Below are 17,145 nucleotides of genomic sequence, written 5' to 3'. Positions count from 1 at the left end.
CTCCAACCCAAACTTAAAGAGCTTTAAAACATTCAAAGAGCCAACTTATACTATTAGGCGCTGAAACGCTCCTGGGTCATCCAAAACTCGATCTAAACATACGCCCAAGACCGAAATCATCATACAAACCTATTGGAACCGTCAAATCCCGATTTCGAGGTTGTTTACTCAAAACATTGACCGAGGTCAAACTTAGCATTTTAAAGCCAATCCATGGAACCAAGTATTCCCATTTCAACCCGAACCCTTTCAAATCCCGAACTAACCATCCCTGCAAGTCATAAAATAGTAAAAGCACATACGAGGAGTCTTATTTAGGGGAACATGGTTCTAGAAAGCAAAATGACCGGTCAGGTCATTACATTTCTGCTCGACCAATCGGTTTGTATTCTTAATCTCGGCCAATCATTCCTACTAAATGAACATCATTGTGTGCTGGCAACGGTTTGTTATTCACATTAGGAGCGTCCTCTCCATTTGTCACCACAATCAATATTTCAGCGATGAGTCTTTCTATAGCTCTTTTCAGAGTCGAACAGTCATCAGTGATATGCCCCTGGGCACCTGAATAATATTCACATCTAGCATTTGCTTGTAATCCATGTTAATCAGGATTTATATGTCGGGGAGCGATGGGTCCAATCATGCCAATTTGTTTCAATTGCTGGAACAGACTACAATATGATTCAGCTAATGGAGTAAATTTTTCCATCGGCCTCTGCTCTCTGCCATAATCCTACTTGGGACGAGCATTGTAGGGTGCCTGAAAATTTTATTACTGAGGTCAGGGGATCCTTGGAGCTGGTGCCCGTACCTGTATACTTTGGTGGGCCCACAGAGTATTGCGGAATTGATGGGGGATAATAGTATTGAGGGTAGCTGGATTGCCCCTGCTGAACTTGCACATAAGGGTGTAATGCCTCTCTTTGAACTTCCCTCGATCCCGAAGTCATTATGGACCCTTCATCTCTATTTTTTCTATTTTCCAAACTTCTCGACCCATTTTGGATTGCTTGGGTGGTGTCTTTGAGAGCAACTTGACTTATAATTCAGCCTTTCTTGAGGCCATTTTCAACCATCTCTCCTATTTTGATCGCTTCTACAAAACGTCTACCCATCGCGGACATCATGTTTTGAAAGTAATCAGGCTCTTGAGCCTCCAGAATTATAATGATCAACTCGTGGTTATCCATGGGTGGCTTAACTCTAGTCGTTTTCTCCCTCCACTTGATTGCATGCTCCCTAAAGCTTTCAGTCGACTTTTTCTTCATATTGGACAGGGAATTGCGATTCATCGCAATATCAATGTTGTATTGAAATTGTTTGATGAAGGCATGTGCCATGTCGTCCCAAACATGCCAGTGGGAGATATCTTGGTCAATTAACCATTCAGAGGCTACTCCCACCAAGAGTTCCATAAAATAAGCCATCAGCGACTCTTCTTTTCCTCCTGCACCTCTCAACTGGTTGTAGTACCTTTTCAAGTGGGCGATAAGGTCATTGTGTCTATCATATTTCTCAAATTTTGGGGTCTTGAACCCTGGTGGCAAATGGATGTGAGGGAACATATATAGATCATTGAATGAATCACTTTTGTGACCACCTAGTCGTTGTATGTTCTTTATGTTCTATTCAAGACTTTTCATTTTCCTGGACATCTCATCTAGTTCACCGCCCGTCTTTGCATGCTTTTCGTTTTCCACTGGTGACTCGTACTGAGGAGTCTGATTGTATGAAGCCGAGACCCTGAAAGCCATATTTGGAGAGTAGTATTAGACATCATAAGCATGAAATGGTGTCTCATTGTCTGGCCTCATCACAAGAGGTGCTGGCGGGATTGTAGATACCTGCGCGCCAGACACGATGGGAGGGGTGTTCTTGATCAGTGCAGCTAGAGGTCACACATTAGAGGTACCGGGGGAGGCATGGAAGCTGTAGTTTGGCACATACCATGGTAGTATAATTTGATCGCACATTGCATGAAGCGGTGGTTGAGCAGTCAGGGGTACGGTGGAAGTTCCTTCTAAGGGACCCTAAGGCGGAGGCTGACCGGAGACCCAAGCCTGATACACATCAGACAGTTGTTGTTTCCATCTTCTTACTTCCTCCGACTCTTGATCAACTAGCTGACCCTGGGGTTTATCACTGACCAACTCGATTTCATCATTGTTAGCCATTTCTACCTTTCCCTTAGATCTGGTGAAGTAATGATGTATTGTCAGTCTCACCACAAACTAACCACCTTAAGCTTACTATATAAAAGGCAACAAACGTGTTAGGGTTAAGCATTTTACACGTAAATATTCTATGCTCCTAAAATTATCACCGTCTCTAACATGCTTTTGGAAGGCTTCATGTTTCGTTCCGGCTTATAAGGTTGTTACTTATTGACGCTCTTATTTTTCCTCTCTCTCTCTCTCTCTCTCTCTCTCTCTCTCTCTCTCTCTCTCTCTCTCTCTTTCCGCTTTCTTTTCACTCACCTCATTTTGATCCCTCATTTTAGAGTCGTTGAAAAATACTTCGATCGAACCTTTTGGAGGTTGCCTACATATCATGTCGCCACATGAATCAGATCATTACGTAGTTCAGAGACATGACCATTTTTCAAATATTTACAAAAACAAAACTCTTTTTGGTTAATTTTTGAATTTTACTAAAACAAAAACTTTTTCATTGATTTTCATATTTTTTAATTTTTTTTATACAAGATTAAAAAGCGAAAAATACATAAAGACAAACATTTAAACAAGACCAGACTCGACTCAAACAGATTTTTTAAGGAAAAAAGGCAAAACAACAAGACTCAAAGACAACAAAAGAACAATCAAAGTAGACTGCCAAGTAAAGAAGACTCTGATCTCTACAGTAGAATCCATCGACATCACTATAGTCAAGACAGTTATTTATGCGGCTGACCCCCAACATTGCGGTATATCCTCTATAAGTCTGTAGATATGTGACGGACGATGTTCAATGGTACTTCTGCGAACAGCTCAAGTGTCATTCCTTGGAAACTCCTTCATGCTCGGGAGATATAAGTGGCTACCTCGAGGATATTTTCCTTAATGTGTTCCTGAGAAGAATGCAACTCTTGATTTCGCTGACCACTAGTCTCAGCTAGATCCAGCGCATCATGTTCGCACTCCATGGCCATATCTCTCTGGCGCTGAACTTCTAGTGACTCCCCCTCTAACCGATTGATCATACTTTGGTAGTGATGCCTTTCTATTTCAAACTCTACGATTTGGCGCTCCTTGCTTGACTCAACTCCCCTATTTGAACCTTCAGACATTGGATTAATGGAGAAAATCCTCTGCGTTTATGATCATGGACCATCTTGAATTGGGCTTCTCTTTCATCTTGTTGTTGGGCGGTAGTGATCACTTTTTTCTGTCTAATTTGAGTTTTGAGTGCTCACCTCTCTTATGCCAGTAAGCCTTTTCCCGCTCGAAATCAGCATGTTGTATGTCTATGGCTGTCTCCGAAATGCCTTTATCTTCTTGTAAAATGTTAATACGGGATTGGTACTCATGTGCCACTTCCCTTCCGGTTTCTCTAACTCTGGCCTCAATCTCCTCCTCCCAATTAAATGTATTTTTTAAAGATATTTCTAGCCTTTACTTTGAGATCGACTGATTGTGAAACCACACAAGATACGCAAGGCTCACCTCTTCACGTTACCGATCGGCCAACATCTCGTCCAAGTCAGAAAATCAACTACCAAACCAAATATTTTGTGCATATGACTCCCTTGGAAGTTCCTCTCCCTTGAACTCCCACACAAACGAACGCATGTCCTCATCCTGGGGCCTCCTTTGCTCTCTCCCTAACTGGCGCATGACACGTAGGTGCGCGTAGGGTGGAAACCTCTGAAGTCCATGAGTATAAAGAATGGGCGATACGTCGACATATGCATGACCCAAGAAGAAGGGAACCAATAATAGTTCCAAGTGATTCTGTCAGCAGTCAATGAACCAAGTAATGTCCGACATGCCCTCACCCCCTCTAGAAGATTACAACTCGCGACCATGTCTGGGTGACATCCAATGTAATTCAGCCAACTATCACTGAAATTTACAACTATTAGATGATGATAAATCTATGAACCACATCTACAATAGAATGTTGCATCCCTCGAAGTAATTTTCACCCTCTTAGCAGCGGGTCAAAGCTCGAAAAATATCTCCCAGAATCATAGGAAGAATAGTATGATCTTCACTACTTTGCAAAAACGAGACAACCGCAAGTAATTGAATTTTGATGTGCTCACCACGCTTTGGAAAGACCATGATTCCCAGAGACGATATCATAAACGCAAAGATTCTCAACTTCCTCCAAGTATCGTAACTCAATTGATTGACGAATTCTATGCCCGAGAAGTTCTCAAACCCTTTCTCATCCTCAAATATATCATTGAAATATTCCAACGGAATCCAACCTTCGTTCAAGCAATCCATTGGCATTCGACAGAGTCATAACTTCTTCAAAACGTTGTTCACACCAACTTTTCTCGGAGCCGCGAGCTTTTTCCCACGAAGATCTCTCCCCAATTCGGTAAACCCACCTAATTCTTCCAATGTAGGCATCATTTCACAATCTTTAAACCTGAAGACATTATTCACGGGGTCCCAAAAACCCACTAGGGCCTCGATTAAATCTCCGTTAGGCTAAATTCCCATGATGTTTGTGATGAACTTGAGGTGCTTAAATACTTGATTTTGTTCTCATGTAGCAAAACTAACCCACCAATTACAGAGACTACTCGGGGTCTTATCTTTAATCAAGAACATAGGAGGTGTCTCGTCCCTTACCCTTTTCTGACTGCTTCTTTGGGGAGAATTTATGGTGAACCTATGAATAAGATTTAAAAAAAAGGTCACGAATTACCTAAACTACAAGCAAATTCCAATTTTCTTTTAAATTCCATTTTAGGACTTAATCTATTTTTCATTATTATTTTTGAAATTACCGTACACAAAAGGTGAAATGATAAAAGTAGGAAAATGGCTATCATTACAAAAATAGTCCTTCGATACTTCCACGGAAGGCTTAAAGGATGTCTCGGCAAAAAGGACCAAACATAAGGACAAAAATAATAAAAAGTAGACAAAATGGCTATCATTACAAAAATGTCCCTTTGATACTTTCACGGAAGGCTTAAAGGATGTCTCGGCAAAAACGGCCAAACATAAGGACAAAATAATAAAAAGTAGACAAAATGGTTATTTTTACAAAAACGACCCTTCGGTACACCCGAGAGAGGTTTAAAGGTTGTCTCGACAAATATGACCGGACAAAACTAGATAAAATGGCCATTTTTATGAAAACAGCCCCTGCCCTTCAGTAATTATATGGAAGATTTTAGGCTGTCTCGGCAAAACGACCGGACAAAACTAGATAAGATGGTTATTTTTGCAAAAATAACCTTTCGGTACTTCCGTAGAAGGTTTAAAGTTGTCTCGCAAAAATGGCCAGACATAAGGGCAAAATGGTAAAAGGTGAAAAAAGTTGGACAAAGTAGCTATTTTTTACAAAAATGGCCTTTTAGCACTTCCAAGGATAAGGCTGTCTTGGCAAAATCAGCCGGATAAGAGGGCAAAACAATAAAAGGTGACCAAAAATAGAAATTTGTTTTTTCGAAAATTTTATGCACATGCGTAATTTTTATGCTTCTTTTTGTTTTTTGAAAACTGTGGGTCGAACCCGATGGAGGTTGCCTACATATCTCACCGGGTAGTGAGAATCAGACCTACGTAGTTCGATAAAATGACCATGTTTTCTCTTTTTGAATTTTATGAAATTAATCTTTACTACCATAAGCACTAGACCATATTGTTGTTTATTTCTTTTTATTTTTAAAACGGACATTTGTACAAAAATCAAGAGCATGTTCTTTATTTCTCTCTATTCATTCAATTGATCCACCCTAAAGTCGGTCAACATGCAAGTCTCCCAAATAATGTAACTGGTAGCACATAATAAGAACATAATGGTCTCGACACTTACATGTCCTTAAATAGAATCCGACCCCTGTGTCAAGCACTGCTAAGTCAAATGCACGTTATGCAAATAAAGCTAACCTACAACAGATATCCGGCATAAGGTTTTGTTTTAAAGTTTAATTTCGGGTGGAAAAGGTATCTAGACTGGCTTACTCAAGCGGACAACTCGAGCCGATGAGGGTCAACATACTGGTAGTATTACTTTCCGACTTAGCTGGTGGCGCTCCCCGCCTAAAACATGTGTGACTAAAATCCTTTATCGGGTGGCAAGAACCTCGTCTATCTCAAAGAAAGCGGGCTATTTCAAGCAAATTTCCAATTTTAATTTCAAGAAGACTCAGAGGGAGTGCGTGAGAAGATAGTTTATAACATACAGTTCAACAAAGTCATCACCATGATTAACTATGCCAGCGCTATTGGTAGTAACCTTCGTACCTCTTAGGATATAACTTCCTGAAATGCATCTGCTCAGCACATTGGTGAATTCTTGAATAATTCCAGCTCAATCTGGAACCACGTTGTTCCTATTTGCATTAAAACTTGCTGGGGTTGTAGGTTCAAATATGTAAAAGAAGAAGAATCATTCCATGATCAATAACATTGGGCATGCGACTCTTTGGTAATATTCATTCAAATACATCGTAGAATAAGTTAGAGGAGGTTGAGGATCGCCAAAAGTCCAATTCGGATGTTCGACATAGAGACTTGGGAGTTTGAAGAAAGTTAATGGGTTCTTCTCAAGATTTTCTCCATGAAGACATTATGTGAATTGTTAATAAGGGTAAAGTAAGTGCAGTACACATTGGGCCTTATAGAATCTTGAAGGAAATATGCCAAGTAGCCTATGAGTTTTATTTCCTCCATCGTTGTCCTTCATGCATCCTGTGTTTCATGTCCCAGTTGAAGCAAGTGATTTGGGAATTCGTCACTCATTGTTCCGGTAGAAACTATTATATTTAATGAAGAATTTATTTAAGAGGAGATCCCGGTTGCCATTCTTGATAGACAAGTCTGAAAGTTAAGGAATAAAGAGATTGCCTCCGTGAAAGTGCTATAACGAAACCAACAAGTGGAAGGGGCAACCTGGGAAGCCGAGGAAGAGATGAAGGAGAAAGACCATCACTTGTTGTATAACCATATTGTTGTGTTTTAAAAAACATATTAGGAGTTTACTTTCTATGAATTATGTTCAAGCTTGTGCAGTTTTACTAAGATTCTCCTTTGGGTAATATGATGCTTATGAGGTTGTGGTTGGTGTCACACCCCCTTTTACTCCAAAAAGATATATTGTATATTATGGATTGTGTGTGGATTAGAGAGTATTTCCAATTAAAGTGACAAACTTGAGTAAGGATTATTTTATTTACAGAGTCACCGATTGGAATTGATTTTTGGGTATTTCAAGTCACCTTTTATTTGAATCCCTAGTCAAAGGAATGTTTGACTCTATTATTATGGTCTGCAAAAACAAAGTCTGGGTAAGGAATTCTGTTCACCGGGGAGAAGGTGTAAGGCATTCCCCGAGTCCCGTGGTTCTAGCACAATCACTTTATTGACTTAAATTTGGCTTGAATTAATTTTGGACAAATTGTGTTTTATTGATTTTCATGTTTTACCTATCCGCTTTTATTTTTTGATTATTAGAAAAAAAAATAAAGAATATTTTAAATAATAAGATGTCGTAACCACACTACGCAAGTGAATGCGTAATCGAGACTAAAGTTATTATTTTATCATAATATCACTACGCAAGCGAATCCGCAGTCATGACAAGGACTATTAGTAGGTTATTACTTTAGGAAAAATTACTACATTCGAAGAAACTAATTAAATATCAACTATCGCGCTACACAAGCGAATCCGCGATTTTATCAAAGGAATAATTAAAATAGAAATTAATTAAAGCTATAGGTCGTGATGGAGCCCAACGTCGTCGTTAGGCAAGCCAACGGTGAACTACCAACTTAAATGTTCATTTTTATTATTTTTGAAATCGTGAATCTTATTAGACGGAGAGATCGATGCATCTAAGATCGTAGATACATATGATTTAAGTAAAATACAAAGTAAAAGTGTCTTAATGGTAAGCAAAATGATTAACAAATTCTAGATCACCCTAAAACTCGGTGTCACAAGTGCATAAGCATCTACTAGGAAGTGCAATAATAATACAACATCTGTCTGGAATACAAGATAGATAGGATAATGTAAATAGTTATGATGGACTCCGTATGTTGCGGATCGTAACATGGGATGCAGCTCACTGTGAAGTTAGCCTGTTAAACAAGCCGGGCCAACCCAATCACGGCCCGATTTGACCTGGTTCAACCCGGGTCAGCCCGGTACGATAGGAGTTGGGGACATGTTGGGGAGGATTGGGCGGAGAGCCGGGCAGGAACATACACATTTTGGTAAATGGTGCCCCGAAAACCGATTAGCCCGGTTACCCGTTACAGGATATTTACCAGACTACAACCTAGTCCAGCCCGGTTACCGTTGTAATTTGCTTTTTTCTTTTATTTCTGGACCGTTGCCAACAGTCAAATTCAAGAATGACTGTTGGGCAACAACCATTTTTTGCAAAATTAGCCATTTCGATCTACCCCTTAAGAAAATAGCCCCCCTCCCCTAATATTTGATAAATTACAATTTTAAACTTTTAAAAACTATAAATAGCCCCCTTCTTCATTTTTTCTCATAATTTTCTCTCTTACTACTCTAATTCTCTCTCAATTCTCTCAAATCAATTCTCGTTCTTTCGTCCATGGCTGGAGACGTGCTAAATGTGTTAATTTCAACAGTCGCATCAGAGAGCGCATTTAGCCAAGCAAGGCAACAACTAGGAGATACCCGTCATTCATTGGGCAGTAACGCTTTGAAAATTCTAGCGTACTTCAGAGATTAAATAAGATCATAACAACAAAATCAAGGGCATGAAGAAGTAGATGAAGCGGAGGACAAATAAATTGGAGATATAATGGTTTATGGTTCCGATTCAAGCAATGTCGGAAATCAAGAACCTCATGTTGACATGGATGAACTTACAAATATGATGCAAAGCATGTGATGTACTCTTTATTTTTTATAATTATTGTAAACTTTTAATTTCCAAGTTCAAAAATAAAAAAAATTAAAATAGAACTTGCAAATTAATTTGAAGTATTATTTATTATTCAATGAAAATATAAAACGAAAGTCTTCGGAGTTTGATCCTTACATATTGCCTATTGGTCTTATTAAATAATTTTTTGTAGCCACTTACTTTCAAATGTCAAATTTAAAATTTTAAAATTCAAATTTAAAATTTAAAACTTTAAACTTTAAAGTTTAATTCTAAGCCTTAAAAGTTTGCAAACACTTAAGTATCAATAACATTGAATAAGAAAAATAAAATATACTTTAAGAAAAAAAAAATTAACCCAGCCCGGTCCGGACCCGTTAAGCCCACTACCATCCTGGAACCCCAGCCCACTAACTAGCCCGGAACAATAACCGGACGGGCTATTTTTTTTCGTGTCCAGCCCGGACTAGTCCATCCGGTTAACACCTTTACCGTGAAGTCCCCGCAATAGTTGCGCCTTTGTGCCCAAAACACCACCAGAAATATGTACATTCACAATAAGTCCAAAAGTGTGGCATGAGTACGTAAATCAATGCATACCCAGTAAGTATCTGGCCTAACCCCGGACAAGTAGTGATGAGGGGTCGACATCAACACTTACTAGTGGTCCAATATATCAAGTACAGTAGAAAGTAAACAAGTATGAAGCATGGTAATTAAAAAGTTAAAACAAATATATGTACATGATACAATAGTCATCTGAACAGTAAACACAAGTCCTCAAATATCGATCACTTCCTCAAATGGAGTATATAATATGGTCCCTACCAGATAGGTCATCACAACTCAAGTCAGGAAAACTCACGGATACAAGGCTTCTTGTCAAATATTACACATGGTTCTGCTGAGGCGAACGGCCCAATCCCATAAGAGTGTGGTACATAATACTGTCGAGGCGAACGATCCGATCCCATAAGAGTGTGGTACATAATCCTGCCAAGGCGAACGACTTGATCCAATAAGAGTGTGGTACATAATCCTGCCGAGATGAACGACCCGTTATGAGTGTGATATATAATCCTACCAAGGCGAACAATCCGATCCTACTAGAATAAGAAGCTTTAACGGGTCCTTGACCCCCACTAACGAATATATATGTGAGTTATGAAATTTAAGGAAACTTTTTGATGAATACGCACAACAAGGGAGAAATTCGTAAAGGAAGAATAATTTTCCGCCGCTAATCAAGTAGCTCGTCGAATATTTAAAAAGCGAGTACGATACTTTACGCGAGTCTAGTCTCATGATAAATGTAAATAAAAGCATTTAAACATGCAAGAAAGACTCAAATAGTATAATTTAAACATGGCGTGAGTCTAAGTCTACCCGGACATAATTAGAAATCCTAGCATATGCACGGACACTCGTCACCTCATATGTGTGTATCTCTCACAACATGTAGAACATAAGAATATATCACCTACGGGGTAAATTCCCCCTCACAAGGTTAGACAGGATACTTATCTCGCTCTGAAGTTCCATAACCGGCTCCAACGCCTCTCTAGCACCTCACACCAATGCCCATCGATCAGAAACTAGTCAAACAATCATGAAAACCAATAAAAATATACTCCAACATCATAATTAATTAATTTATAACACTTCCCAACTCCGCTCGAAAAGTCAACTAAGTCAACCCTCGGGCCCACATGCCCGAATTTCGAACATTTTCGAAGATAAATACTACCCATAACATCACAAACTCAAATATATAATTTATTCCAATTCCATGTCTAATTTCGTGGTCAAAATGCAAAATATAATTTTTAGCTTTTTCTTTAAAATTCCCACAAATTTCCATGTTAAATCCTTATTAAATCCATGAAATTAACTTACAATATGTGGGAATTACTTACCCTGCAATAGATGATGAAAATCTCCTCTTCAAGAGCTCTAAGGATCGCCCAACCAAGAGAAAATGAAAAAAGAGTGAGCCAAATCCCGTACTCAACAAAGCATTCTGCCCAGCGATCATCGCACATGCGGCCAAATAATCGGACTTGCGACTCCGCACTTGCGAAAAACATCCATTGCAGGTGCGGTTCCTTCTAAGGCCAGCCAAACCTCCTTCTGTGAAAAATTTCTCGCTTTTGCAAGCCTACACTAGCCCTTCCCAACTCCACTTCTGCGGAGGATTTAATCGCGCATGCGGAAGCGCGCCTGTGGTTGAGCCTCCGCATCTGCGGAAGGCCATGCCTCTTCGCCTTTGGCTTCTGCATTCCACTGCCCGCATCTGCGAGCTCACAGGTGTGGTGGATTCCTTGCACCTGAAAATCCAGCCAGCCTCAATCACATCCGCTTCTACGACCCCTGGGCCGCATCTGCGGTCTCGCACCTTCGGCCAAAACCTCGTAGGTGCGATTATACCAGAAACCTTAAGCTTCAGCAATTATGATTTGATTCCAATCTAATTCACAACCGAGGCCCCAGGGACCCCCATCCAGCCATAACAATGCATCCTAAAACATGATATGAACTTAGTCAAAGCCTCCAATCACGTCAAACAATATCACAATTTATGACTCGACGGCCAAAACCTTTATTTCAACTTTCAAACTTTATCGAACGCATCCGAATTATACTTAAATATCCTAGAATGATGCCAAACTTTACGTGCAAGTCATAAATCACAATATGTAATTCCAAGGCTAGGAATCCCTAACGTACATCGATAACACCAAAGTCCACTTCAAGTCCAACTTAGGAATTTTTAAATTTTTCAAAATGCCAACTTTCCACAATAAGCGCCGAAATGCTCCCGGGCGACCCGATACTCAGCCCGAACATACGCCCAAGTCCAAAATCATTATACGAACCTATTTGAACCTTCAAATTCCGATTCTGAGATCATTTACTCAAAAGTCAAACCCTCGTCAACTCTTCCAACTTAAAGCTTCCAAATTGAGAATTTCCTTCTGAATCAACTCTGAACTTCCCAGAATTCAATTTCGACCATACGTACAAGTCATAATACATAAAGTAAGTCTACTCAAGGCCTCAAACCGCCTAACGATGCGCTAGAGCTCGAAATAACCGGTCGGGTCGTTTAAAAAAGGTTAAAACGCGCCTACTAATTGCCTAGCATTTAAATTAGTTAAATTAGTTAAACAAATAAACTGACTTTTTGGATTTTTATTGTTGAAAAGATATGGAGAATCAATGATGGGTCAGTTCACTTGTATTGGACAAGCTGGCCTATTTTGGTTATCACATGGCCATTGGGCCAAATTATTTGGTACTAAGCTATTGGCATCTTTTGAATTTAAATGGCCATTGGGCCAATTGCTGGTTATTCTCTTTGGGCCTAGTATTTTGTTTTTCCTAGTATTTGCTCCCCATTGTAAGTCACATGAAAGATAAGGCCGAAGGCACAAACAAACAATCAACTATTGGTACTAAAATTAAATTAATTAATAATATTGGAATGACACAAACTAAAGACAAAAGTCAATTAAGAATCATATGGGCCCACAACCTTTGAAATTCTTCCCAACAAAGCACACTTGACATTTAGTTTCCACATTCAACTCTTAATTAACAAGTCCTATTTAATTCCTACATTTAAGTCCTAACTAACAAGGCAAATATGGATCTTCTTTCAACTACTTGACATTTAAATGAATTGAAATTACGTCCTATCAATTTGTTAATTAACCTATAACCTACCAAGAAACAATAAAATGAGAACGCCTAATCATTGAAGGCATCATTTTAACCTCACACTATGCTTAAACCAAAAACTAACCTCCATGAGCACAAATAAAATAATCCAAATTAAAAAAACAGAACATGAAAAATTGAAACGCGGCTTCGAACACTATTGAAGCGAGATGGCAGTAAAGAAGAGTGAACTTAAATGAAACAAAATATGCTTAAAACTTTCACACATTTGGACAGAACACAAAAGCCAATTTAGTTTAAAGCGTTGCTGAAAATAGTTCCATTTTTATTATTTGAACAGCTATATACGACAAGCATAACCACTTTTGTCTATGGATCGAAATTATTAAGCCGGCCGAGGATGGTCAGATTTGATAAGCACCAATATTCATGACTGAAAAAGATATAGCATGTACGTCTCTAAGATTTGAAACAATAACAGTTATTTAAAACCTCCACAACTTAGATTTCAAACATACGAACATCCATATTTGTATACATTAAGCTAAGGAATATCTCACACGGTGGAAGTAAACATTCAAAACATCATGATTCTCATTCATTTTTATCACAGCAGTCATATGGAGGTTAACAGAATACCTTGTTGTAGAATTTCGAGAAAGAAACAACAAGAAAATCTTTTGATATCAAAGCTACTTGGGACCAACAAGCAGAACCAGCAGTGAAAAGCAGCAGCAAATCAGTAGTAGCAGAACTCAAGAATACCCCAGAAAATCTAGCAAGAAGCACCGGAGGCTAGAAACTATGTAATTTCAGAAGTTAAAAAATAAGATCTTTTGTTTTCTCAAAGATTATGCACTCAGAAGATCACTCACAAAGATTTCATTTCTTCAACTTACTTTGATGTTTAGCAGAGGCCTTTTTACTTTTTTTAGTTGTGTCTTTCTTAGAGTGTAAAGGATGATCTCCAAATGTGTGAGAAATGAACTCTTAGGTAGGAAACAAAAAACATCTTTTGGACAGATTTTGGTTTACCAAACGTCTGCCTAAAAAGACTAACTTTTTCTACCAAATACCTACCCAAAAGACTCACTTGTGTGTGCTAAAAGTATGTCCAAAGGTTGTCCAAAAGGGAAAGGACAGTCCAAACCAGCTAAAATGGCAAAAACATGGAGGAAAATATATTTTCAACCACTCTAGTACTAAAAAGTAAGCTACTAGCATATCCTATTTCATGACTACACTAACTAAACTTCAGTTATGAACTAAAACAGTACCGAACCCCTTGATTTTGAACCAAATCAATTTCAAACAACTAAGAATTGTCAAAACAATAAATAAGACTTTCAAATGGAACTAATACTCAAACTAACTAGATTGAAATAATTTGATTTGTGCAAACTAACATGGAACTAACATGAAATAATTTGATTAGCTCATTTTTCTCATTCTCAACCACAGTCATCCCTACCTTTTTAGGCACACATTGCACTGGGCTTACCCAGTTGCTGTCAGAGATAGAAAAGATGATACCTGCATCGAGTCACTTAATTACTTCCTTCTTCATGACTTCTTTCATGGTGGGATTTAGTGTCCTTTGCTGCTCAACACTGGGGCGGTGTCCATCTTCCAAAAAGATTTTATGCATGCAAAACGATGGACGTATTCCCTTGATGTACGCAATTGTCCACCCTATTGCCTTTTTATGCTCGCGAAATACTCTGAACAATTTTTCTTCTTGTATATTAGTCAAGCTGGATGAGATAATTACTAGCAATATTTCAGAGTTCCCCAAATAAGCATAGCGTAGATGCGCTGGAAGGGGCTTAAGTTCTAGCTTTGGAGCTTCTTCAATAGATGGCTTAGGAGGGGTCAGAGTGACAAGCCTGTCCAACTCCTCAAATCTCCCAAACCCATGGATATAATTGTACGACATGTCAAGTACTTGCTCAATTTCGCCCATCATCTCATCTTCACTATCTTCTTCATCCCCAATCAAAGCTCGTTCAAGAGGATATATGGGGCTCATATAAGGCACCAATGATGTGGCATCGCTTTCCACCACAGAAATCATGGATAGCTCTTCATAGTGGGCTGGCAATCTAAATGCTTTATACACATTGAATACCTACACTCGATCACCTACTCTCATCGTCATCTTTCCTTCGCATACATCAATAATAGCTCGCCCCGTGGCTAAAATAGATGCCCCAAAATAAATGGGACTTCCTGATCAAGTTCGTAGTCCAAGATAATGAAATCAACAGGGAATATGAAAGACCCCACTTGAACTAACACATCTTCAATCACTCCTTCAGGATGAGCAAGGGAGCGATCAACCAATTGTAAGATTACTGTTGTTGGGGGCGGCTCACCGAAGCCCAACTGTCTGAACACAGATAGCGGCATCAACCCAAGATCACACAAAACTCTCCTGACTGCATGCTTACCAATGGAGATTTGGATAGTGAAACTACCAGGATCCTTCAATTTCTGAGGTAGCTTGCTTTGGATTCTTAAGCTACATTCCTCGGTGAGTGCCACAGTCTCGAATTCGATCAACCTCCTTTTATTTGCCAGTATGTCCTTGATGTATTTTGCATATTTGGGCACTTATTGCAGAATGTCTACCAGTGGAATATTGATTTGCACTTGCTTCAAAATATCAAGAAACTTTTTATAGGCGGCATTATCCTTCACTTTCCGCAATCTTTGAGGGAATGGGGGTGGTGGCCTCGCAGCTAATGGTGGGGGTTCCTTAGCCACTGCCTCTTCAGCTGGCTTCTCTAACTCCTTTAATTTTTCTGATTGTGACTCTATAGTGTCCGGCTTCTCATTAAAAATCACATATTTTCTCCTTTTCGACTGGACTTCTTCTAATTGTCTCCCATTCCTCAATGACACATCATTAATAGATGATTTAGGATTAGCCTCAGTGTCTCTTGGAAGAGCTCCAACTAGTCGAGTATTTTGGGCACTGGCAAGTTGTCCCAATTGTCGCTCCAAATTTCTCATTGCTGCTACTTGGGCCTGCTGGTCAGCCATCACTCTTTTCATCATCTCTGTTGTTTGGGCCTGCTGGTCAGCCATAACTTCCTTCATCATTTCCTCAAGGTGACTTGTCGAGTTTGTATATTGTTCAGCCTGAGGTGGTCTATATTGTTGTTGAGGTACTTGTGGCCGGTATTGATTCTGAGCACCTTGGTTTCCACCCAAGAGAAATTTGGGTGGTTCCTCCAACTGTGATTGTAAGTGTTCCCATACTGGTTTGCCTAGCCTCTATTTGTATTACCCATAAAATAGACAGACTCAGGATTAACTGGGCATAAGTCACCCGTATGACCCTCTCCACATACTTCATAAAATAATTACACATGTTGCACTGGCTGAGCTTGTTGCTTGATAATAACCAAGGTCATCTGATTGACTTGGTTGGTCAATGTGGAAATCTGTGTTGATAATGCAGAAATGACATCTAGCTCGAGAACCCCTACAGATTTTGCACAACGTGTCTGCCCATCTCTCCTTGCCAATCAGGATTGATTTTGGAGAATTTGTTCAATAACGCATATATCTCATCAAAGCTTTTCTCCAACACTTGACCTCTAGCTGCAGTATCTACCATAATTTTTTTCTTATGATGTAGCCCTTCTATGAAAGTGTGAGCTAACACTTCGTTTGTCTGATTGTGATAACGACAGTCTCTGAGCAGCCCCTTGAACCTTTCAGTATAAAGACTCCCCAACTTTCTGTTTGAAGGCGACTATCTCACTTCTAATCTTTGCAGTTTTGCCTGAAGGGAAGAACCTTGCCAAATATTTCCTTGCTCGATCATTCCATGATGTAATAGAATTAGTCGGTTCTGCCTTCAACCATCGCTTTGCTTTACCCAACAAAGAGAACGGAAAAAGTATAAGCCTCACATAGTCTGGAGTGACCTTGTTAGTGATGTAAGTATCACTAATCTCTAATAAATTCAGGATATGCTGTTGTGGATCCTCGTGTGGAAGACCCATAAACTGCTCATTCGTATGAAGTAGCTAGATCATGCTTTGTTTCAGCTCAAAATGCCCAGTGATTCTAGGCTTCACAATGCTGGAGGTGAAATTAGCAATGTTGGGCATCGCCACCTCATGAACAGCCATATGTTTCTCCTCTACCATGTTCACAGGAAATTGAACAAGTGCCTGAAGATTATTTGTGTCCCTTGCTTCCCTCAACCTCCTATGAAATGTTCTCTCAAGTTCGAGGTCAAAGCCTTGAAGTCTATCCTTGATTCTGACCCTTTGCATTCAATCAAGGTTCCTAAGAGTAGAGAAACAATTAAGTAATGTTAGACTTGATGAAATAAACAATTAAAGCAAAAACTAGAAAGTATTCAATATTCAAGTCCTCGGCAAC

At 39.3% G+C, this 17,145-nt stretch overlaps 2 protein-coding genes and 1 long non-coding RNA gene across 3 annotated transcripts; all 3 read right to left on the bottom strand.

Annotated features, from left to right (window-relative positions):
• Nucleotides 1-1,049: 1,049 nt before the first annotated feature.
• Nucleotides 1,050-2,177, bottom strand: LOC138893684 (uncharacterized). Its single transcript, XM_070178336.1, has 2 exons — nt 2,051-2,177; nt 1,050-1,540 (listed from the first exon to the last, which is right to left on the bottom strand). Exons 1-2 carry the CDS (start codon nt 2,175-2,177, stop codon nt 1,050-1,052), a joined length of 618 nt encoding a protein of 205 aa, XP_070034437.1.
• Nucleotides 2,178-9,756: 7,579 nt separating this feature from the next.
• Nucleotides 9,757-13,870, bottom strand: LOC138893290 (uncharacterized). Its single transcript, XR_011408405.1, has 2 exons — nt 13,384-13,870; nt 9,757-10,102 (listed from the first exon to the last, which is right to left on the bottom strand). It is a non-coding gene; the product is annotated as an uncharacterized lncRNA (long non-coding RNA).
• A 1,070-nt stretch (nt 13,871-14,940) lies between these two features.
• On the bottom strand, nt 14,941-16,760 carry LOC138893683 (uncharacterized). The gene is made up of 4 exons (XM_070178335.1): nt 16,517-16,760; nt 16,117-16,193; nt 15,376-16,023; nt 14,941-15,330 (listed from the first exon to the last, which is right to left on the bottom strand). Exons 1-4 carry the CDS (start codon nt 16,758-16,760, stop codon nt 14,941-14,943), a joined length of 1,359 nt encoding a protein of 452 aa, XP_070034436.1.
• Nucleotides 16,761-17,145: the final 385 nt, after the last annotated feature.

Source organism: Nicotiana tomentosiformis, chromosome 6, assembly GCF_000390325.3.
Source record: "Nicotiana tomentosiformis chromosome 6, ASM39032v3, whole genome shotgun sequence".
In the NCBI taxonomy this organism is placed as follows: Eukaryota; Viridiplantae; Streptophyta; class Magnoliopsida; order Solanales; family Solanaceae; genus Nicotiana; species Nicotiana tomentosiformis.
This window is presented reverse-complemented; position numbering and strand designations above follow the sequence as displayed.

Coding starts and splice junctions, on each gene's coding strand:
- LOC138893684 (XM_070178336.1), bottom strand. CDS start 2,177: ATGGCTAACAATGATGAAATCGAGTTGGTCAGTGATAAACCCCAGGGT. Junction 1,541..2,050: donor GTATCAGGCTTGGGTCTCCG/GTCAGCCTCCGC, acceptor ATTTGCCACCAG/GGTTCAAGACCCCAAAATTT.
- LOC138893683 (XM_070178335.1), bottom strand. CDS start 16,760: ATGGGTCTTCCACACGAGGATCCACAACAGCATATCCTGAATTTATTA. Junction 16,024..16,116: donor GCTCAGCCAGTGCAACATGT/GTAATTATTTTA, acceptor TAATACAAATAG/AGGCTAGGCAAACCAGTATG. Junction 15,331..15,375: donor TGCAAATCAATATTCCACTG/GTAGACATTCTG, acceptor AAATACATCAAG/GACATACTGGCAAATAAAAG.